At 37.1% G+C, this 23,392-nt stretch overlaps 1 protein-coding gene across 1 annotated transcript in view; it reads left to right on the forward strand.

The window, feature by feature from the left end:
- Positions 1-22,450, forward strand: part of LOC120630219 (pre-mRNA-splicing factor ATP-dependent RNA helicase PRP16) — a 112,129-nt gene extending 89,679 nt beyond the window's left edge. Inside the window, exons 12-21 of the mRNA XM_039899360.1 lie at positions 3,878-4,057; positions 12,118-12,201; positions 12,793-12,943; positions 13,869-13,966; positions 15,509-15,736; positions 17,077-17,248; positions 18,366-18,507; positions 20,420-20,580; positions 21,113-21,353; positions 21,498-22,450. Coding sequence (XP_039755294.1) covers positions 3,878-4,057; positions 12,118-12,201; positions 12,793-12,943; positions 13,869-13,966; positions 15,509-15,736; positions 17,077-17,248; positions 18,366-18,507; positions 20,420-20,580; positions 21,113-21,353; positions 21,498-21,684 — 1,644 coding nt within the window. The 3' untranslated portion in view covers positions 21,685-22,450. The remainder of the gene's footprint in view (positions 1-3,877; positions 4,058-12,117; positions 12,202-12,792; positions 12,944-13,868; positions 13,967-15,508; positions 15,737-17,076; positions 17,249-18,365; positions 18,508-20,419; positions 20,581-21,112; positions 21,354-21,497) is intronic.
- Positions 22,451-23,392: the final 942 nt, after the last annotated feature.

A 23,392-nucleotide genomic window follows, 5' to 3' on the forward strand; every position in this document is an offset into this window, starting at 1 on the left:
CAGGTTTTTTGTATACAACTATTAAATCCTGAAAAGGTGAAAACATAATTGCTTTAAGAAACATGCCTATAGGACCGTGCATTTTCAACAATTAAAAGCCTATGTCCTATATGTGGCTATATGTGTTAAGAAAATTATTATTTACGATTATAACATTTATAATAAATATGAATGGCTGAATGAATTAATGAATAGGCATTTATTGTACAAAACAAAAAAAACATTAGAAAAAACTGCAAGTAGGGTAGAAGGATAAGATAGAGGGTAACATTTTGCGACCCTATAGCTACATATAATACTTTGAACATCTATATATTATGTTTATAAAAAATACGCCTACCCGTTGCTCTTTGTATTTTCGTATCTATACTTAGGTATAATAATTTATAAAATAAGTAGAGATTATGTTTTTCCAGTTTTATGAAATTCCATCCAAAGGGTACATTTTAAGGTTGCGTGGGTGATATTGGAAATGTATTGGAGCGGTAAACAATGCAATTTACGCACAGCTGGGACATTTATACGCATGAGAGCACCACAAAAGCGTTTTAGCGTAATCTACGTAGGTGCCTACTCGTTTATAACTTGGAACTTGGCTATAATATAAAAGGAGCAAAAAAACATTATTATATTGACCGCTAATGGGATACTGTATCTTATATCTTTAAACGAGCAATTCTTGTATATATATATATATATATATATATTGGAATCTCGGAATCGGCTCCAACGATTTTCATGAAATTTAGTATACAGGTGGTTTCGGGGGCGAAAAATCTATCTAGCTAGGATTAATTCTTAGAAAATGTCATTTTATTTATTTATTTATTCGTAATCAACAGCGTTACAATAAAAATATATTTATAAATACTTTCACTTGAATCTAAGGCCACAAAGATTACATAAACATAGCATTTTGAAATAGTCTCGGATTTAACATTAAAATAATTAAGTATTTTGAATTAATAAATATTTAAAGGAATTAATAACATAAAAGTGTGAACAAGACGTGAAGAAACAAAGAAAACTATTAAGACTAATCTAATAATAAACTAATAAAAATTCAGCAGCAAGTGAAAAAGCACATATTTGTGTGTGCGTGCGTGCTTGCGTGCGTGCGAGCGTGTGTGTGAATGTGTGTCTGTGTGTGTGGGTGTGGGCGCGCGCGTGCGTGTATGCATGCATGCCTGGGTGTGTGTTGCATAATTTATAGTGCGGTGCTCCATGTAAGCGCCTGAGTCATGACGTTCTATGTAAACGTATTATTTCTTTTTTTAATTGTGTTTTGTATAACTGAAAAATATCTAAATTATAATAAACTTTGTTATATGTTCGTAGTACAACAGAATTTTGTGCATAATTTGTGTTTGATTTGGGAACAATCAATAGCCGTCTATTCCGAGCTCTAAAGGAAGAAGCGTTGATCGAATAGCTTGACAATAAGGAAGGTTCGCTGGGAAGGACAGCCTAGTTTACCGGTTAAGATTGCCTGCAGTAATAACATATCACTCAAATTTCTGCGCATTTCTAGAGTGTCTATTTTATAATATACGCAAGCTTCCTCATAACTATTAAATTTCTTTAAATCTTTAAAAGCTAAGTATTTAAGGAACTGTCTTTGTATGGATTCTAGCCTCTGTATGTATATAATATAGTGGGGAGACCAAATGTTGCAGGCGTACTCTAGGGCGCTACGAACGTACGTGCAATAAGTTTTTTTATGCATTCAATATTCCTAAAGTTACGTGTTACTCGCTTGATAAAGCCGAGTTGTTTAAATGCCTTGTCCGCTACTACACCTATATGGTCATTCAATGAAAGCTTAGTGTCAATTTTGATACCCAAGTCTCTCACGGCATTTACCTTTACTATATCTAGGCCGTTAATCTTGTAATCGAATGCTATTGACTTTATTTTACGACTTAAAGTGATATGATGGCATTTATTAACATTTACTTTAATTCTATTTTGTGCGTAATATTTATTTAAAGCATTAAGATCTTGTTGCAACTTATGACAATCATCCATGTTGCGTATTCTAAGAATCGAATTCGATCGATCAAATCGAAGAATTTTATTCGTGTTTTCCGGTAATAACCGATTTGGTGCGGACGAAGTTGCACGGGTCACCTAGTTAATATTTAACCAAACAACCTGGAATTATAAAATATTATTTATGCGGAAGCATTGCCTGTTTAGCAATTATCGCTTCAGCAGTAAACAAAAACATAATGAGGAAACCCGCATGCCTAAGTGTTCTCCATAATGTTCTCAAAGGTGGGAGATCCGTGCCCTGTACTGAGCCTGGCGATGATTATGCGAAAAATTAACTTATCCAGTGACAATAATTCTTTCGTATAAATCGACCAATCACAAGACTGGCTCTAGCGCGCGCTTGTAAAATTTTAAAAAAGGAATTTATAATTTTGTGTTTCTTAATACTAGAAATAAATATATATATAATACTAGAAAAAAAGCAAGTGCTCGCCGGGAGCAGGGGGACAGATCAAACTTCTTATTCCTGTTTGTACCGTAAGAAAATAAGGGGGGGGACAGAGGGGAATTAATACTTTGATCTGTCCCTTCGTCGGGCGCAGGGGGCCAGGTTGCACTTTTTTTTCCTATTCGTCCCCCTGAGAAGATAAAGCAGGGGACAAAAAATTCAAAAAATAATTCAAAATTCCTTTATTTCAAGTAGGCCTAATACAACTTTTGAAACGTCAAGTCTGTCCGTGTGTAGTGACTCTACCACCGGTTCGGCAGATTCTACCGAGAAGAAGCCGACAAGAAACTTAGCAGTTGCTCTTTTCCAACATCAAAAATTTACATTTTACATTTTAACATTCATTTTTCTATCTTGTGAGAAATAAAAGCGGAGCCGGATGCTTCCAAGCAACCTTGTCATTAAGAAAGTCATCAATTGTATAATAACCTCGCTGTAATAAATGTGTTTTAACGCATTCTTTAAACTTATGCATTGGTAGGTCCAAAATTACCTTAGGAATCATATTATAAAAGCGTATACTCAATCCCACAAATGACTTCTGCACCTTTCGCAGACGATATGCAGATGTCACTAATTTATGACCATTTCTTGTAAGTCGACTGTTTATATCCACTTTTTGTTTATAAAGACTAAGACACTTTTTGTTTATGTTGTCTTACAAATACTATATTGTTATAAATATATTGTGAGGCTACCGTAAGTATACCTATTTCTTTAAATTTTTCACGGAGGGATTCACGTAATTTAAGTTTATATATTGACCGTACAGCTCTTTTCTGCAATATGAATATAGTTTCAATATCAGCAACTTTGCCCCATAATAAGATCCCGTAAGACATCACACTATGAAAGTACGCGAAGTAAACAGTCTTGCTGTTTCTACGTCATTAATCTGTCTAATTTTCCTGATGGCGTAGGCAGCCGAGCTTAGTTTACTTGCTAGTGTATCTATATGGGTACCCCACTGAAGCTGACAATCCAAGGTCATGCCCAGAAAAACTGTGGAATCTTCCATTTTTAGTGATTCTCCAGTGACAGATAGGAATATTCCATTTATATTGGTTGTAAAAGGTAAATTAATCGTCTCAAGTATCTAAAACAAAAGACTTGTCCTTTTAATGCATATTATTTGGACGTTTAGTTATAGAAACAATACGACATAGGTGTAGATCCGCTACCACGTTGTTATGTATCTGTTCTGGTCTGTCCCTCTTTTGCTAAGGGACTTTCCGTAAGTATCAGACAAATCAAACTGTGATTCGTCCTGACGATTTTAATTTCACACACTCACAAACTTTACCTTTTTATAATATAAGAACCTATAGGTTTACTAAAAAATACGTATAAATTTGTGATATTTTTGTCGTCCAGGTAGTCGCCCGTCGTTCAGACCTGAAGCTTATCGTCACATCCGCGACAATGGACTCGACGAAGTTCTCCACATTCTTCGGCAACGTACCAACATTCACGATTCCCGGACGAACCTTCCCCGTTGAGAACTTCTTCGCTAAGAACGTGTGTGAGGACTACGTCGATGGCGCTGTCAAACAAGTAAGTTTTTTCAGTTAAGGAGAAGATTTGGAGAAGATGGGGGCGACCCTGATCGTGTAACAGAATGACAGTCCAGAAGATTATCTTCGTCAACATCATCATCATTCACAACCAATTAACGTCCCCCTGTTAGGCATAAGCCTCTCACAAGAGAGACGGTGTTAGAGCATGTACCTACCACGCTGCTTCAATACGGGTTGGTGGGCTTTAACGACTATTGTCACAAGTTAGTTATAGTAACCGGGACCAGGTTAACAACACTGATAATGAACTACCTAGCTCTAAAGGAGCGGCGTGTTAAAATGATATTGCTGCGACCAGATTTTTTCATATATACCTTGGCTGTGACCATCATCCTTAGCTCTCTCATAGGAATAAAGATTTTAGAGTATAGGCCCACGCGCATCGGGTAAGATAGGTAATGGGCGGACTTTAACGATCAATTTGAAATGTTTTGATAATAACTTGGACTGATGTGCACGTCGTCCATTCACCGGAACGCACCGAGTGGACAATGCCAATCTCTTAACATAAAATCCCTTGCACTAACTATTTTTAGCTAACTAACGCAACAACGTGGTCTAGAATACTACGAGCAAAATTAAATCTAAACGCCTAATATAGTTCACACACTAGACTTTTCGAATTACGCTTTCACTGGCAACGCGTGTGAACGCTTCTCTCGTGAAACGCTGCTGGCACCATTGATGGACATAATAAAACATATATAGAATTTATTTGATTTAAAATGCGTGCTTTGCCAATGTGTTTAACTCACTATTTATAAATGTCGCATGAATTTAATGAAAATAAATAGAATATCAATAACGTTAGTCACGTTGCATTACAACGTCTATTCTACGAGATCTAACGCCTCTAAATATAACCGCAATTAAATGCAACGTAAACAAGTCCCACGTAAACTTACTTTGAAGTCTTTTGCCCTTAACTCAGTATGAATAAGATCGATAATTGCATATCGTAGATATGTAATGTAGTATAAGAACCAATAGACGATTTGTTACTGCGTAGTAGGTATCTAGTATAGTTCTAGATTTCAAGGAACCGCTCGTTTTTTCTGAACGACAACACAACCTGTCAATTAATTCCTATTTTAAGTGACAAACGCTTGTTAGAAACTCTGCGTCTTACTTTTATTGGACATCAATACCTACCCTTTAATGGTCCACTGCTGAACTAAAGGCCTCTCCCAGTGGAAAGGTTAAACCCATAATGAACACGCTGGGCAGACGGGTCGGTGATCGTAGTTGATACTACTTCCGTAGTAGCACGGAGAATGCTGTTGCCTGTACTCTCTTATATTGCATTAGTTATACTATATATTTAATAATGATTGTAATATTCCCTTAACATAGTTGAAATAAAGACGAAATTTCATTAATCTGTGAAAATACAAGAAACAACACTTAAAGCCTTTACATCAGGTCCTTAATTAAAATAATTTATTGTTAAAACAAACTCTCATATAATATACGTTTTAAATGTCACTTATGTCTGGAAATATTACTGGTGACTTTAAAGTAGGTGCGATTTACGAACTTGAGAAAAGCGCTCGTATATTTATGCGTAAAGAGGTTATATAAACCATACTTATTATTTATTTGTCTAAAATATATGTTCGAATCAAACACTGCAACAATCTGAATATAATTTGGTCCATGTATGGACTATATTCAGTTAATTATTAGGACTTTCAAAGTTGAAGTTCCTATCGTGAGCTTGGAACCTGTGAAGACTATTTTTTACTTAAATAACCTTAAATTTTTAACAACAACCTAGCTAAACTAAATCTTCTTTAACATAAAAATCGTGATAATATCTAACGTATCTCAATTCTATTAGAAGATAATAGACCCCGAATATTTCTCGGAAATAAAAAATAATATGTAAAATGTACCTTTCGTGTTGGCGTTCTTTTCTTAGTCTGATATATTTTCTAAAAGGATACTTTAATAATCCTCATCGTTATCGACCCCACTATATAGGGCGAGAGTCTCCTCCCAGAATGGGCCGTAGTCTAGCACGCTGGCAAATAAGAAAGCCTAAGAACTCTTGGCTATCACCGTTCATTTAAAACCGCTGGCATTTAGTTTGTTATATAGTATACTAGCGTACCCAGGCCGCTTTGCCGGGCTAGATTTTGCTTTATTTTATTTAAACAATAAACTTACATCATTACATTTTTAATTTAAGTCTCATAATATATTAAATCATTTATATCTCTCCGTATTCATTCTATTCTATACCATCATAGTAAATAAAAGCTGTATTTGACAGTACAAAAATAGGAGTGCTCCGATCGTCACTAAACTTTGCAGGATTACTCGCCAGGTCAATCCGGAAATTCCCTGAAAGTTTCATTGAAATCGGTCCAGCCGTTTCGGAGCCTATACGGAACACACCCAACACTTTCTCTTATATATATATATATATATATATATCATCATCATCAACACATCAACCGATAGACGTCCACCGCTGGACATAGGTCTTTTGTAGGGAGTTCCAAGTTCCATATATATATAGATAATAGATAATTAGTTTTCAATATGTATTAATGTTATTATTATTATTATTATTATTATAAAAATACCGTATAAAAGACCGTAGGCAACGCAACGCAATATGAAGCAACGATATCCACATACAACAACAACAAAGGCGTAGTTTTCCAATACTTTTTTTTTGTATATATTATCGGCCACACTCTCTTGGACTATCAGGAATGTAGACAGTGCATTTTGCAAGTCTAGCACTGGCCGGTGTCAATGAACTGCTGTGAGACGGCTTTGTCGGCACGGGTCGCACTTTCAAAATGCTTTACAACTCACTTTTAGGTTTCCTTTTTTTTTATTCCACTACAAGTTAGCCATTGGCTGCAATCTCAGCTGGTGTAAGTGGTGATGCAGTCTAAGAGGGTAGCGGGCTAACAACCCACTTTTAAGTATCCTTTTTTTATTCCACTACAAGTTAGCCATTGGCTGCAATCTCAGCTGGTGTAAGTGGTGATGCAGTCTAAGAGGGTAGCGGGCTAACAACCCACTTTTAAGTTTCCTTTTTTTTTATTCCACTACAAGTTATCAGTTAATGGTAAGACGTTAAATAACATCAGAGACGCAGATGATACCATATTAATCGCGGATAGTCTTAAAGGGCTTCAAAACATAGCCAATTCTGTAGCTTCCGTTAGTGCTGAGTATTGTATTAACATCAATACCAAAAAGACAAAGTTCATGCAAATTAGCCGAACACCTGAGCTAATCAATTCTTTGTACCTTAATGGTCAGGTTCTTGAACGGGTATCCAAGTTCAGATATCTAGGCACAATGGTTGACGACAAAGGGGTCTTGAAGTACGCTGCAGAATAGAGCAAGCACGCAACGCCTTTTCTAGACTGAAAAGAGTTCTCTGTCCTCTGTACTCTTATATGGCGTAGAAGCTTGGACCCTAACAGAGACCATGTCCAGGAAACTCGAAGCGTTCGAGATGTGGGTGTACAGACGTATGTTAAGAATATCTTGGACAGATCGTGTACGGAATAGCACTGTATTGCAGAGAATGGGTAAGGTTCCAGAGGTACTCTTAACAATTAAAAAAAGAAAATTAGAATATTTTGGTCATGTGATGCGGAACACCAAAAAGTATGATCTTCTTCAGCTTATCGTACAAGGTAAAGTGGCAGGCAGAAGAAGGCCTGGCCGAAGTGGAATATCATGGCTCAAAAACCTACGACAATGATTTGGAAAGAGCACCAAATCATTATTTAGAGCAGCGGTGTCCAAGGTAGAGATAGCCCTAATGATTGCCAACCCTCGTAGGACGGCACCCTAAGAAGAAGACTACAAGTTAGCCCTTGGCTGCAATTACAGCCGGTGGTAAGTAATGATGGAGTGGAAGTCCATACCCCTTATTAGTGATAGTATATACAGACTGTAATATAGAATGCTATATAGATCTTGGCAGCAGAAATACTACTGCCTACTCAGAAGTCAGGGCCCAAGGACACTGCGATTTCACGTGCCATGCAACTGTAATTTTTTTTTTTCATACATAAAATTCGATACTGTAAAAGGCCCAGTTGGATTATTTTCATTAAGCAAATAAACTGAGAATGTACGATCGGCTAAAACATTGAAACGTCCAATTTACTAATGGATGCAATGTTGAAACTAATTCATTTAATTGATTGCTAGCTGGGTGCCTTTGTGTGTTGTTTGCTACGCCACCTGTATGTCTTTTTCATTTTACTTTAATGTATCAGCAGTAGTATACTAGTAGTACCTAGTGTTGCCATCTATATATATATAAATGTTATGTTGGTTTGTGTACGCTTTAAAAACTCAAAAAGTTCTGCACAGATCTAGCTGAAATTTTAGCATGATTATATAACATGCTAAAATACGCATCAAGGATTGTTTTTATCTATTTTTCTCAACCATTCAATCCAGTGGCGTGCACAGGTTTTTTGACCAGGGTATGCATAAAACCGGTGCATGGCATAAAATGGAAAAATTCCCCGCCAATACGACTTATATAAAATAATTTGGGTATGCAGCGCTTTTGTGCATGTATGGAATGCACGCCACTGGTTCAATCACAATGTGTCACGGCGAATTGTGGCAGGGTACAGCTAGTTTGTAGATTTACCCGGGTTTTTGTTAATTCCCTCAAAACATGAGCGTTAAGGAGTGAATGTAAATTTCCATATCATCATCATCATATAAACCCATTTCCGGCCCACTACAGTGGACGGGTCACCTCCCACAATGAGAAGGGGTTAAGGCCGTAGACCACCACGCTTGCCGAGTGCTGATTGGTGGACTCCACACACCTTTGAGAACATTTTGGAGAACTCTCAGGTATGCAGGTTTCCTCACGATGTTCTCCTCCACCGTTGAAGCAATTGATATTTTAATTACTTAAAACGCACATAACTAAAAAGTTACAGCTGGAATTCGAACTCGCCTCCCCGAAAGTGAAGTTGAGTCTACCCACTGAGCTATCACCGCTTCATATATCATATATGTATCTGATATAACCATCAGCCAATTAATGCCCTAACGCTGGGTACAGGTTTTAAACGCACAATGTGCGTTAACTTTAATGCCTATAGTGTAATGTTGGTGATAATTACCTACATGCTCTTCAAAGCACGGAGAACTAAACTAACAGCGGGCTGCTACTGGGAATTCTGTAACCGAAAACTCCAATACTTATTATTTTTTTACCTGACCCGAGGATCGAACCCAGAAACTCGTGTAGACTACGGATCACGAGGTCTTGGTCTTTGGTAACCAAAACCATCGGACAAAAACGCAAAAAAATCGAAGCCACCAATAATTTACTCAAGATAATAATTGATGTCCTAAGTAATTTAGTCATTCAATACACGCAACGATTGTCTCTTATTTTATCTTTATGACGTCAAAAAGAACGTCACATCTGACTGGAATCTGAACCCTTAGTATGATATTTTACAACTCATCAGCAACGATAGTTTTCTATCGTGTTTTAAAATACAATGAAATAAGTTAAATAGCTATGTTTTTATGTACTCGTAGCATAGATTAATATTAAGGTTGTCTTTATATAAATCAAGACCATTATCTTATTGCTCTAACTTCATAGCTCAACATTCGACTGTGTGATGGCGATAACAAAAAACCCTGGCTGAGTTTGTTGTGGGCTCTTCTTAGACCAGGGCGCGTATGGAACCCTCCTAGCTTTAATTTTAAGTTAACGAATGCATTTATCACCATCACTAACATTAGTGTAACATGTTAAATGTATGAACGCTTCATAAGTGACTGTGATAAGGTCTTCATGAACAAAACATTTTTGAATTTGAATTTGATAGAAATACTGACTAACTATGCTTTTCTGACATGTATCTGAGAATATTCAATAACAAAAATACAATATTAACAATTATAGTTTATTTAATGCAAACACGTAGCCCTATAAATTAAAAAAGCTGTAGTTTATGGTGGTGCCGCTTTATATTTATTGACCTACCTACAACTTTTTCTAAAAAATAATCTTACTGCCATCCGCGCTATTCATCCGGGTTTACGGCTTTACAGAAACCCCGTCGGGGAATAGTTTTTTTGGTGTAAAAGTAGCCTATGTTCCTCTCCGTACTTTCCACTATCTCTATGCCAAAAGGGCGTGAAAGAAGGACAAACAAACAAACAAACACACTTTCACATTTATAATATTAGTAAGGAAGTAAGTACTCGCTGTTACAATATGTATTTGTTGTGATTAACGGCCCTGGGTCAAAAAAAACAGCAGTATATAGTGTATTTTTGTACGACTTTAAAGCATTAAGTCAATTTTACTCTGACCTCATTTTTCTTCTCGGACGTCTTCCGAAAACCATCAAAGCTTGCTAGGGTATAAAGTACTAAGGGTGTTGTAGATGGAGCAATCCTTGATATAATATTTGCTTAGACTTATGATGGTTTATATAAAACGGAATATTTTCTGTATCACGAACTTATAATAAACATTTGTTTATTATTTTAGTTCAGCATCATAAAAGCCGTCTGTACTAGATAATAAAAGTTATAACATTATTTGGGTCTTTATATTAAATATGGGCAATGTAGTAAGTGGAAATACTTTATACAGACTTTTGAAAAATCGCCATGTGTTTAGAAAATACATTTAACGTCAATTGTAAACTTATTATACATAAACAAGTGGTAAATGATGAAAATTGTGCTACATAAAAACTAAAAATGAGTAACTACCTATATGTATAAAGTTTCAAAACCTAATTACATAAAAAAATATTATTAGCCTTCCAAAAATGTTAATGGATTTTGCCTCCCTGATAGTTAAAGGCAAGGTATTCCAAACATTAAGTATATTATTCGTCTTGGCAATATTTAACACGAAAATGTTTTTGGTAGGATAAATCCAAAACCGCTAAAGAAAACAATAAGAATAGTTAAATGTTTCTAGTAATAAAGGCTATTTTTATTTTATTTTAGTTACATGGTTTAGCAAAAAAGTTTAGCCGGTGGCCACCATACTGATGTTTATCATAATGTGGCTTTCCATTTTTACAAATGTTGCGTCGTTTGAGTTTAGTAGAATGTGGCCAACGGCTAAGCCCTTACTTATCCCGTAGCTTAAAATAGGCTATCCAATTGACGACAAATTTTGACGCTGTGGTTAATTTGTGTATTACTTATTTATTTATATACATAATTTTTATTCTGCGTAAAGAAAGTTTATCACATTGTGAAGTGTTTGACATTATGTCACTGGTAAATTTGCAATTAAAACGATGACCAATAACAATCAAGGAAAGCTTCACAAAATATTAAAATAAATGCTAAATGCTTAAATAATACTGACGGTAACCGTAATGTTTAATGCCATAATACAGGACAGGTGCACGTGGTTGTTCTCAATATACTTACATCAGTTTTTCCAACCGGGACTATGAGCTCTCACAGAGTAGCTGAAGGCACAGTGTACGTTCTACCAATTGTTACCACGCATGGAGTTTTTTTTGTAGCAAAATGGACATACGAAATATGCATTTCTTTTAAATGTATTTTATGCTTTAGATTCGTTTTTTTATAGTATTTATTGGAAAACCATTGCCTATCAACAGAGCAACACTTTGTAGGGCATGCCAGGAACACGTCCTGCTACGTGCCGCCATGTGTCCACCAACCTGAGGCTGTTAAGCCCCATGTGCGGATCGGCAGGGTGATTACGTATCTCGCGACAGGAGGAAATCTTGCAATCACTGCTGCCAAACGTCACTTTTCCATACAATAAATAAACAATAGTGACGTTTGGCAGCAGTGATTGCAAGATTTACGCCTGTCGCGAGATACGTAATCACCCTGCGGACCTTCAGACGGAATGTTGCTTTGCGGCAGAAATAAGCAAGGCGGTATTACTCCCCCAGATGAGCTCTGTCACAAAATGCTCTACTACGTCGAAAATCTTGACCACCCCTGAAATAATTATAGTAAATAACAAAAAAATTAACTATGTATATTTTCTATCCGCAGGCTCTGCAAATCCATCTTCAGCCAGATGACGGTGATATACTTATATTCATGCCGGGTCAGGAAGATATCGAAGTCACCTGTGAAGTAAGCAACATTGCATAGATAGATAGATAGATAGACAGTCTTTTTTGCAAATACAGAAAAAAAAACAAAAAAAAAAAAAAAACACTTTCGTTTTGTTTAATTTGTAAATAAATATAAATTTGTAAAGTAACTGCCAGGCAACATTAGGATTAGGAAGGTTATTATTATTTAATTCTTTATTTGTACACCACTATGAAGTTAGAAAAATAAAAAAAAACAATAGAAATAGAAAGACAGAAGTAGAATACAAAAGGCGGCCTTATCGCTTAGTAGCGATCTCTGCCAAACAACCTTTGGATTAGGACAAGATGAGCGAGAGCGGAAAGGTGGTGTAAAATTATTATAAACCTACATTTAAATAGCTAAATACAAATACATAAACAAAATTTCACAAATAAGAAAAACATAGTGAATAAATATAAAAAAATAAACTAATATATACTCAATCATACATAAATACTTATGAACATATAGATGATAAAAATAAACATAAACAAGGTACTAAATGGTTGGCTTTTACGCGGACGAAGTCGCGAGGGACCGCTAGTAAGTACTATAAAGATTATCATAAACTCGATATTATACCCCCAGGTACTAACAGAACGTCTTGGAGACCTGGACACGGCTCCGCCACTGACTGTGCTGCCGATCTACTCGCAGCTTCCAGCTGACCTGCAGGCGAAGATATTCCAGCGTGCGCCGCCCGGGCAGAGGAAGTGCATCGTGGCTACCAATATTGCTGGTGAGATTTTGAAGCCTTTTCTTGGAGGCTTCGGCTGTGGCTAGTTAACCTCCTTACCGACACGGTCCGCCGCCAAAATATTTAGCGTTCAAATACGATGTAGCGTATAAACCGATTAAGGGAAGGAGTTTAATCAATATTCCTATACTAAATAAATATACTAGTACAATACACACATCGCCATCTAGCCCCAAAGTTAAGCTTGAAGTTAAGCGTAGCTTGTGTTTTGGTTACCAAGATGACTGATGAATATTTTTAATGAATAATATAAATAAATACTTGCAATATATACAGAGACTGAAACACTTTAACAATTTCAAGTGTACTGCAAGTGTACACCTGAAGTTAGCTCTATGTCAAACCTTATAGCTAACTTCAGGGTGTCGGTTTTTTTTAGACGGTGTGCGCGCGAATCGTAAAAATTTACTCTCATAATTTTTCCATAACGTGACAAAAGAAGTATAACTTCAAATATGTAAGGACTAAAAATAGCTGTTTGTTTAGGTGTAAACAAACAGCTATTTTTAGAAGATACACTTAATTCTTTATAAAAAACTACACACGATTATTTTTTTAAAGAGTACACAACTTCAAATACCCATTTAAAACAAAACCAAACGCGGACGAAGCCGCGGGCAACAGCTAGTATATTTTAAATGCGAAAGTGTGTTCGTTTGTCCTTACGCCATAAATAAGCAACCAATCGATTTGATTTCTGGCATAAAGTTTGTTGGAAGGACCGAGAATAGCATAGGTTACGCTATAGGTACGCTTTATAAGTACTTGTGATAAGGTCTACATGAATAAAACATTTTAGATTTTTTTTTACCCTAACGAACCCCAACCCAGGAAAAGAAATTTTTCTACTGTACTTTCTATTTCTACTGATATATAGATACTTCAAAATAAAACCTTTCATTTACAGAAACCTCCCTCACCGTTGACGGTATAATGTACGTGATCGACTGCGGCTACTGTAAGCTGAAGGTCTACAACCCGCGGATTGGTATGGACGCTTTGCAGGTAAGCGTTCACCGTTACAATATCCGTTATGCTGTTTAGCTGCCTCGGTCCTGGGTTCGATCCCCAGGTTGGGGCGATGAATAGCATTGAGTTTTCCTAAAAATGAAGTCTTAGTACCAGCCCAAAGTTTGGAAATCGGCGCGTGATATCAGCAGGGCTGACACGGGCGGAAGATAAAATATGATATCCCCCGATTATATCCCCTGACAAGGAACACAATTAACGTGCCCACCTGCTAAATCACTGGAACATGGAATAGGAGAAGTTTACCCCCGTTTATTAATACACATATGTGCTCTGAGAGTTGATAAAGCTGTGGGAGAAGATAAATTTATATCATTTCCCCGTGGATATAATTGTCTCCTGCCCATGCTAATCGTGATGGCTATGGTAGTGGGGGGAAGTGAGTGCACCTGTGTTTGCGCACACACAAATTGTGCACTATAATATCTTTCGCTACGTAATCTCTACCGAGATTCAACGTGGTCGAAATCTGTCTGTGGAACTTTATTTTATAATCAGTTCAGTTGTGCAATGCAGATGCATTCAAAATGAGATAAGAAATTAAATTTTATAAATATAATTATCCGGAAATTACATTTGAACGATTTCATCGTCGTCACATCAAACCATTACTGGCCCACTACAGAGCACGCGTCTCCTCCCACAGTGAGAAGGGGTTAAGTCCGAAGTCCACCGCACTGGCAAAGTGCGCATTGGTGGACTTCAATTTGACGGCCGAGTGGCGCAGTGGGCAGCGACCCTGCTTTCTGAGTCCAAGGTCGTGGGTTCAATTCCCACCACTGGAAAATGTTTGTGTGATGAACATCAATGTGTTTCTGTGTCTGGGTTTTTATCTGTATATTATAAGTATTTATGTGTATTATATTCATATAAAAATATTCATCAGCTATCTTAGTACCCATAACACAAGCTACGCTTACTTTGGGGCTAGATGGCGATGTGTGTATTGTCGTAGTATATTTATTTATTTACCTTTAGGAACTTTATGGAGGAACTCTCAGATATGCAGGTTTCCTGTTTTTCTTCACCGTTGAAGCAAGTGATGTTTTAATTGCTTAAAACGCACATAAAACAGAAAAGTTAGAGGTGCGTGCTGGGATTCGTACCGCCCCCCAAAAGTGTAGTCGAAGTCCTACCCACTGGTCTTTCACCGCTTTCTTTTGAACGGTTTACGGTCAATATATTATATTGGTATACCGAACAAAAATTATTATTTATTTAACTACCCTAACTTATATTTTTTTTTTATATTTATCAATTGTATTGTTGTATTTGTGTAGTCTGATTTATGCATTAGTATGTAGTTATTCGTATGTTTGTTCTAAACAGTATGCCCCACCTTTTCGTTTTTCTTTTTAGTTTTCCTAATCCGCCTCCTTTTGTATCCTGCTTTATTGTGTTTGTTCTTTTTTTTTCGTTTTTCTGAGTGGTGTGCAAATAAAGAGTATAAAAAAATAAAAATTCTAAGAGGTATATTTATAAACTGCATATGATCTAAGGATGTTTCTTTGCTTCAAGATATATCCTGTGAGTCAAGCCAACGCAAGACAAAGAGCCGGTCGTGCGGGCAGAACAGGCCCCGGCAAGGCATTCTGTCTATACACGCAGAGACAGTTCCAGCAGGAGTTGTTGGCTGCCACCGTTCCAGAAATACAGAGAACAAATCTAGCCAATACGGTGTTGCTTCTCAAATCTCTCGGCGTGGAGGACCTTCTAGCTTTCCACTTCATGGACCCACCTCCACAGGTAAAACTATATCAATTAATCAATAGTCCACTGCTAAACCCTTAGCAGAAGTTTTGCTCGCACGCAATCAGCGAGGAGTTATCGAAATACTTTGACATCAAATTAAAATAGTTCTTGTTCCATGTCAAACATATTCAGAGGTACTAAAGAGGGGGTAGGAGCTTAAATTGATAATGTGGGGGTAAAAAAGGTATAAAACGCGACACATTTGACGAAGGTTTTCACTTAACAATTATTCATTGGAAAGTGAAAATCTCCTGAGGATGGTCCACTCGGTCGGAGCACGAGCGTAGAGACTATATAGATTGAAGGACTTATATAAATTACACCATGCAGATTCTCCTGCTATTCGCGGCGTATAGCAAATTAAGAGTAATTTTCATAATATTTCATATACCATCATGTTTTAAAGCTCAAATTTGCCTGCAGTTCTTATGCTAGCACTCTGCATAACATTTGTAAAATATAAATCAGAAATAGGCATTATACAACTCTTAATTGAGTTATTATAAGGCACATTTTACTTTGAAGGTATAGAGTTTGATATGTGTAAACGAATCCTTGATTGCGAGCGAACAAATCTTGCTACTAAGGGTAGTAGCCTAAAGGCCAACGGTAGGGTTTGCCCATAATGAGCACGCTGCGTAGACGCACGGTATGGTGATCGCAGTAGATGGTGGTAGTATTATAGAAGACTCTGCTGCCCGTTCTCCTTAATATTCCAATAGTCACCTCGTACGACACTCGCAGGAAGCAATAAGATCTTACATCCAACTGTTCAAGTCCCCGTCCAAGATTTTATTAACTTACTAGCTTTTGCCCGCGACTTCGTCTGCGTTTGATTTTGTTTTTTGATGTGGCATTAAATTTAGTTGTAGTTCTAAAAAAACTTAAAGTAAGTATTCAGTATCGCTAAGCCTTAAATGAGGGGTTTGCTGCTGTCCACTCAGGCGTTCTGTCTTCTATCTACCACAGTTTGGGCAAAATTAAACACACATTATAACCTATATAATACAAAATTACATATTTAAATCGGTTATAATTTGTCGGAGTTATGGTGTAAAATCGTCAAACACTTTCATCCCCTCTCTCAAAGGAACCGAGCTTAATGTCGAGATAGAAATTATCCTATATTACTTCTAACACTTCCAAGAATATGTATACAAAGTTTCATGAGGATCGGTGAAGTAGTTTTTGTGTGAAAGCGTAACAAACGAACTTACATTGACATTTATAATATTAGTAGGTATTGTCGCTTTAATCTGTTAGGCTGTCAATTATTTTTAAAACTTTACAAAAATTATTCGTGGCGAACGAAATTTGTTATTCTTTTTGTCTAGGACACCATCCTGAACTCGATGTACCAGCTTTGGATTTTGGGCGCATTGGACGGCACGGGGGCTTTAACCCCCCTCGGAAGGCAGATGGCAGAGTTTCCTCTCGACCCTCCACAATGTCACATGCTCATAGTCTCCGCCGAAATGGGATGTAGTGCTGAAGTACTTATTATTGGTAAGTTGTTTATAGTTGAAAACATCAACAGGTTCCCTCCTCGAACTCTATCATTTTAACTCTCAACTATGAGATATCTTGCGTGTGTGTGTGTTCTTTTTGATTTTGTTTTTTTTGTTTGAAAGGTGAATTATTTGGGAGTGTTCTTAGCTATATTTGATGAAAATCGGTCCAAGAGGGCCGCCGCCACAAAATGGCGTATTACATTTTTTTATTCACATTTTTCTCAATATGGGTACCAAATAATTTTTAATAAAGGGCTGGTTGGATATATTTGACTAAGAGATGGTCCAAGATGGCTGGCGCCACATACAAGTTCAAGTGGTACAAAATTATGTTTATATAGACGTGACGAATCGTTAAATTTTGCAGTATCATTAATTGGAAATAAATACCAATCTCACTTCGTACCCACTTACAAATAAAAATGCGTTTTTCTAATACATCACACAATATTTCTTTGTCATATGCCTTAAGGAGAAAAAGGTTTTGTGATCTGTAAACGGTAACCGATATAATACTTCGGAGACTTTAGTGGTACATTGTTTACTGTCTCTAAGAGTTATCTGTGAAACCGAAACCCTAATATTTTTTGAGCTATATATATATAGTTTTTCAGAAAGAAATCATATACAGCCCTAACATTACATGCAAAAGTGAAATCAAGGCACTCCGGTCACTTTATTAGGTACGCGTCACGTAGCGTAGGTACTATGCGTGTGTCGGTCTTTTATCTTTAATAGGGTTATCATAAGTGAATACTTAGAATGTTATGAATTTAGCTTGTATGGAAAAATAAATATGATTATTTTTTGCTTTATTATTTTACAGGACGATTCCTTATGAAATATACTTATGCACCCTTTTTAATATTCCACTACAAGTTAGTCCTTGACTGCAATCTCACCTGGTGGTAAGTGATGATGCAGTCTAAGATGGTAGTGGGATGGTAGTGTTTCTACGCGTAACCGCACCGGAACACTAAATCGCTTAGCGGCACGCCTTTGTCCGTAGGGTAACCTATCCACGGCCGTAGCCTCCCACCAGACAAATACATTCACCTTGAACAGTATTTCGTAATTATGTTATACGTTGTGTATTATAATTTATTTCGCAGTGTCAATGTTATCTGTGCCCTCGGTGTTCTACCGGCCTCAAGGTCGCGAGGAGGAGGCCGACTCGGTCAAGGAAAAGTTCCAAGTGCCCGAGTCGGATCACCTCACGCTTCTGCATTTGTACAATCAGTGGAAGTCTAACAAGTAAGTATCATTTTATAACACACTGGATCTGTGTTGTGTTGTGAACCAAAAAACTCACTTTCGCTTTTATTACGTTACATTCATATTACTGCCTCGGTGGTCTAGTGGTTCGCATGTTCAGCTAGGTATCACGAGAACCTGGGTAGGGCCACATCACATCACGGGTAGGGCCAAATATTGTTAGATATTGTGTTTTTTCTGTTAAAAAAATTTCAGTGCCAGCCTGGATTTAGGAAATTGGCGATAAGCCGTCGATCCCGGTTATAATCACTAACTTGTGACAATAGCCCACCAACCCATATTTGTGCAGCGTGGTGGGCCTATGCTCTAAAACCGTCTCACCTATGAGAGAGGGGGCCCTGTGCCCAACAGGATTAGTATTAGGAATAGGATAATGATGACGTTACATAAGTACAGTAGTATTATACTTTATTTTATATGTATATTTTAATTTGGTAACTGCTCTGCCCTTGTGTACAACCTAACCCTTAAGTCTGTGTTTTTTTTCCTTTCCTTTGTTGGGTTGCCTGGCAGAGATGGCTTTTTAGCGATAAGGCCGCCCATTTTACCTATGTTTTATTGTGTTGTTTTTAAATATAATTTAATTTCCGTTAGGTGTACAATAAAGTGTATTTTCATTTTTCATTTCATTTCATTTAGTATTAAAGCCTTTTCTGACAGAGCTCGTCCGGGAAAGTACTGTCGCCATGCTTATTTCTGCCGCTAAGCAGTTTTGCTGTGTTCCGATCTGAAGGGCGTGGTTGCCGGTGTAGATACAGGCACGTCATCACGTGATTATGGGCACAGGTTGGCACTATTAAGGACGTGTTCTTTGCATGCCCTCGGAAGTTTTGCTCTGTTTAGGGTCGCTTCTGAATAAACGTATACCGTTTATTATGTGTACAACTAAAAAATGTCTTGAGTTCATTTTAGTCGGACTCACATTTCGTTGCGCGTTCTGAACATAATCATCAACGTATAACTGGCCCACTGGCGTTCTCACAGATGCCCAGATTTTATGTTATGTTCTTTAACACACAATTTGACCACAATCCGTGACGCCTACCTACCGCCATTTTCTTCAATCTCCAAAACTGCGGGCACACATCAATCCTTTATTATAATTATTATTATTATAATTATATAATAGACTAAGCAGCTTTCGCTTATGCGTCTATATCATTTCTTGTGCAGTTTGTCTTTTTGATGTTTATCCAGTCTATTCTTAAACTGATTCAGTGATTCTGAGGTCACTACATCTTCAGGCAAGGCATTCCACATTTGTATAACTCTATTGCTGATAAAGTGCTTGGAAGGATTAGACGATGCATGCTGATATTCAAATTTGAGACCATAGCCCCTTAATCTGGTGTTATTCTTTTTTGAAAATATTTCCTCAAAATTTGGAATGTTGTAATACTTATTTAATATTTTATAAGTTTCGCCTACTTTTGAGGGTGCTGAGGCCCAGGTGTGCAAGTCTTTATTATTAAATCACAATAACCAACCCATTGCCGGTCCAGACAGGAAACGGGTCTCCTCTCAGAATGAGAAGGGTTTAGTTAGGTCCGTTGTTCACCACGCTGGCCAAGTGTGGATTGGCGGACTTCGCACACCCTTGAGAACATTATGGAGAACTCTCAGGCATGCGGGTTTCCTCACGAAGTTTTTCTTCACTGTTAAAGCAAATGATATGTAATTGCTTAAATTAAGAACGCACGTAACTCACTCGAGAGTGGCCGAAGCCCTAATATCACGGCTTCTTGAATTTGTATCTCCAAAATTTCTCCAAAACTGAAACATATGTCGAGGTCACGCTTGGACTCCTCCAACTGTGAAAATTTTGAGGTGTGTGCCGGGTATCGAACTCGGTTTCGGTAGGTTTTGGACGTTTCAACATTTTTGGTTACAGCTACTCAAGCGCTTGGTGTACGGAGCACTTCGTCCACGGGAAGGCGATGCGGAAAGTGCGGGAGGTGCGGCAACAATTGCGGGATATTCTGACTGCGCAACGACTGCCTTTGGTATCTTGCGGTACCGATTGGGACACCGTACGGAAATGTATCTGCTCCGGTAAGACGATTTGTGTGTGTGTGTGTGTGTGTGTGTGTGTGTGTGTGTGTGTGTGTGTGTGTGTGTGTGTGTGTGTGTGTGTGTGGCCGCATTGACTGGCGGTGACTTGCGTCGACGCAGATTCAACTTTCTGATGATTTCTCTTTTTTTACTCCACATTTATGAAAATTAAACTTAATTTTCTATAGTCCTCGATAAGCAGGAGAATCTGTATGGTGTAATTTATTGACTTTATAATGAATAAATTGTAAAGTCAACCGGAGCATCGTCAGGACGATGGTCCGGTTTCCGAGCCGTTTGGCTCGGAACTCGTGCGGAGATACATTGCCGAAGATCTGTTTGCTGTGGAGTATAAGGATTAAAGAAATTATAAATTACCCCATACAGATGCTAGGCATAGCAAATTAAGCTTAATTTACACAATATATAATGGATTTCCGCAAAATAACGCCTGCTTCTATACAATATACACTCCCTACTGTTTTTTCCTTAAGTTACCCGTTCATTAAATTAACCGATAAACATTTCCCAGCCTACTTCCAACAAGCGGCCCGCCTCAAGGGCATTGGCGAATACGTCAACTGCAGAACAGGGATGCCGTGCCACCTCCATCCCACTTCTGCGCTGTTCGGTCTGGGGAATTCCCCGGATTACGTGGTCTACCATGAGCTGATGATGACGACGAAAGAGTACATGCATTGCGTCACAGCGGTGGACGGAAGATGGTTGGCCGAGCTTGGGCCTATGTTCTTCTCTGTCAAGGAGACTGGCAAGTAAGTATCTTGAGAGATTCTCCTTGGTCCGTAAATTATTAAAGCGAACGGATTCGCTGGCAGCAGCTTGTTATAAATAAATCAAATTTTTACAAAAAAAAAAATAGAAAATGAATGAATGACGAATCCAAAAATATTTTTCAGATCAAATCGCGACAAGCGCAAAGAAGCGGCAGTGCACCTTCAGCGCATGGAAGAAGAGATGAAGCAAGCAGAACAGAAGATGGCGGAAGAGAAGAAGATAAAGGAACAAGAAGTGCCGGTTAAACAGGAGATCGCTACGCCTGGCTTAAGCACGCCGAAACGCACTCCGCATAAATTAGGCTTGTAGGCAAAAGTGTTTGAGTATTAAATAATAGTAAAAGGCTTATTCGTGCAGGGTACTCATTAATTATTTTTGACAGTTAAATATTTAACTATCTGCGAACTGTCAAATTTGACACCTCTACGGCATAGAGGAACTGGCAGTAGGATAAACGGATGTTTATTTTTTTATAAATTTTTATTAATTGTTTGTAAGAGATACATGAAATTGTAGAAATTACATTTATTATTAAAAAAAATGCAATCCGATTTTGACAATTTGAATGCCGCCATTTTGGTGCGCCCTGGTAACTTTTTCGCAGACGGTATCCGTCGATTCGATATGGACTGTAATATCCAACGAAGCCTAGGTATTCTATTCTATTCGATTCGAACAAGGTTCATACAACATTTATTAGCAAAAGTCAAATATTACTTAAACATACATAAATGTACTTATACTCTGTTTTTCTAACTTGTCTTAGTATTTAAAGCATTTTCCCTCTCATCTACCGGTCTTTCCGATTCCGAAACTTTCAAAAGTGCATAAAGTAAGCCTTCTTGAAATAATTGGATTTTGAATTTTGACTTACTTGTTAGTTTTTTTAATTTAAAAATAGCGAGTGTCAAAATAACAAGACTTGTTTTTTGTAATCTAAAAAAAAGTATGGTAAAACAGATAAAAACCGAATAAATTGAAAAAGATTTTCGTTATAAATGTTAAGTTCTTTTTTTATTACTCAAACATGCAATGTTTATATTATCAGACAAGTTAGAAGAAATGGACTTTAATATAAAAAATACGCCCCTAAAACTGCGGCGATTTCCTCCCGTGCGAATAAGCCCTAATAGTCTTTTTGGTCCTAGCTATATGTGACAAAATAAATTATAATCCCTCTTTGAAAAGCTTAAGTAACACGGAGCAATCGACATTTTTGCCCTTAGTATGAAATTTTTACGCTCGTAAACGTTTCTCGTTATCGAATATCGTATTGAAACACTATGACGTCAAACTAAAATGAACCTAAAAGATATCAATATAAAGCCGTTGTTTCTGTACTATATACTTTTTCTATTTTACAACTAGCTATGGCACGTTTATTACAGTTTTTGAAAATATTAAGTAATGTTAAGTAAGGACTAGCACTAGGGGCGCCGCCTTTTTAGACGAACTTAAGCTTTAATTAAAGAAAGATAAAGTACATTTTACTATGACATTTTCAGCGTTTCGATTCTCAAAAACGACTACGATCAGCGTGCAAGTTTTATACCACGGGCATGAACTTTTGAAACCGATTAAGGATAAAACATCTAGAAATATGGAAAAAGCGGTACAGCTGCTGTATTCTGTAACTTTTTTGACAGTTTGCCAACCGGTCGCCTTTAAATGTATACTTAATTTTTTGTAACTTGTGTCACTATACAAACAATATTTTTATTACTCTCTAATATAAAGGATGGTTTAAAAATAAAAGAATAAAAACAAGTGCTTTAAAATAAATAGAACAAATAAAACCATTTTTTTTTTTATAAATGAATATTTTTTAATCATTTTGAAGCACACTTACTAAAACATTTTGAAAAGATTCATTACATAGTGAATTTCTTGTCTTATATTAGTTTACACAATATCGTAAATATTTACTCTTCAAATCGCATATTTGGACAACGGATACTCACCACAAATTTTGCATCCCCTTTCCAACCAATAGCCGACGTATTTTATATTGACAGTC

Source organism: Pararge aegeria, chromosome 16, assembly GCF_905163445.1.
Source record: "Pararge aegeria chromosome 16, ilParAegt1.1, whole genome shotgun sequence".
NCBI classification, from domain to species: Eukaryota; Metazoa; Arthropoda; class Insecta; order Lepidoptera; family Nymphalidae; genus Pararge; species Pararge aegeria.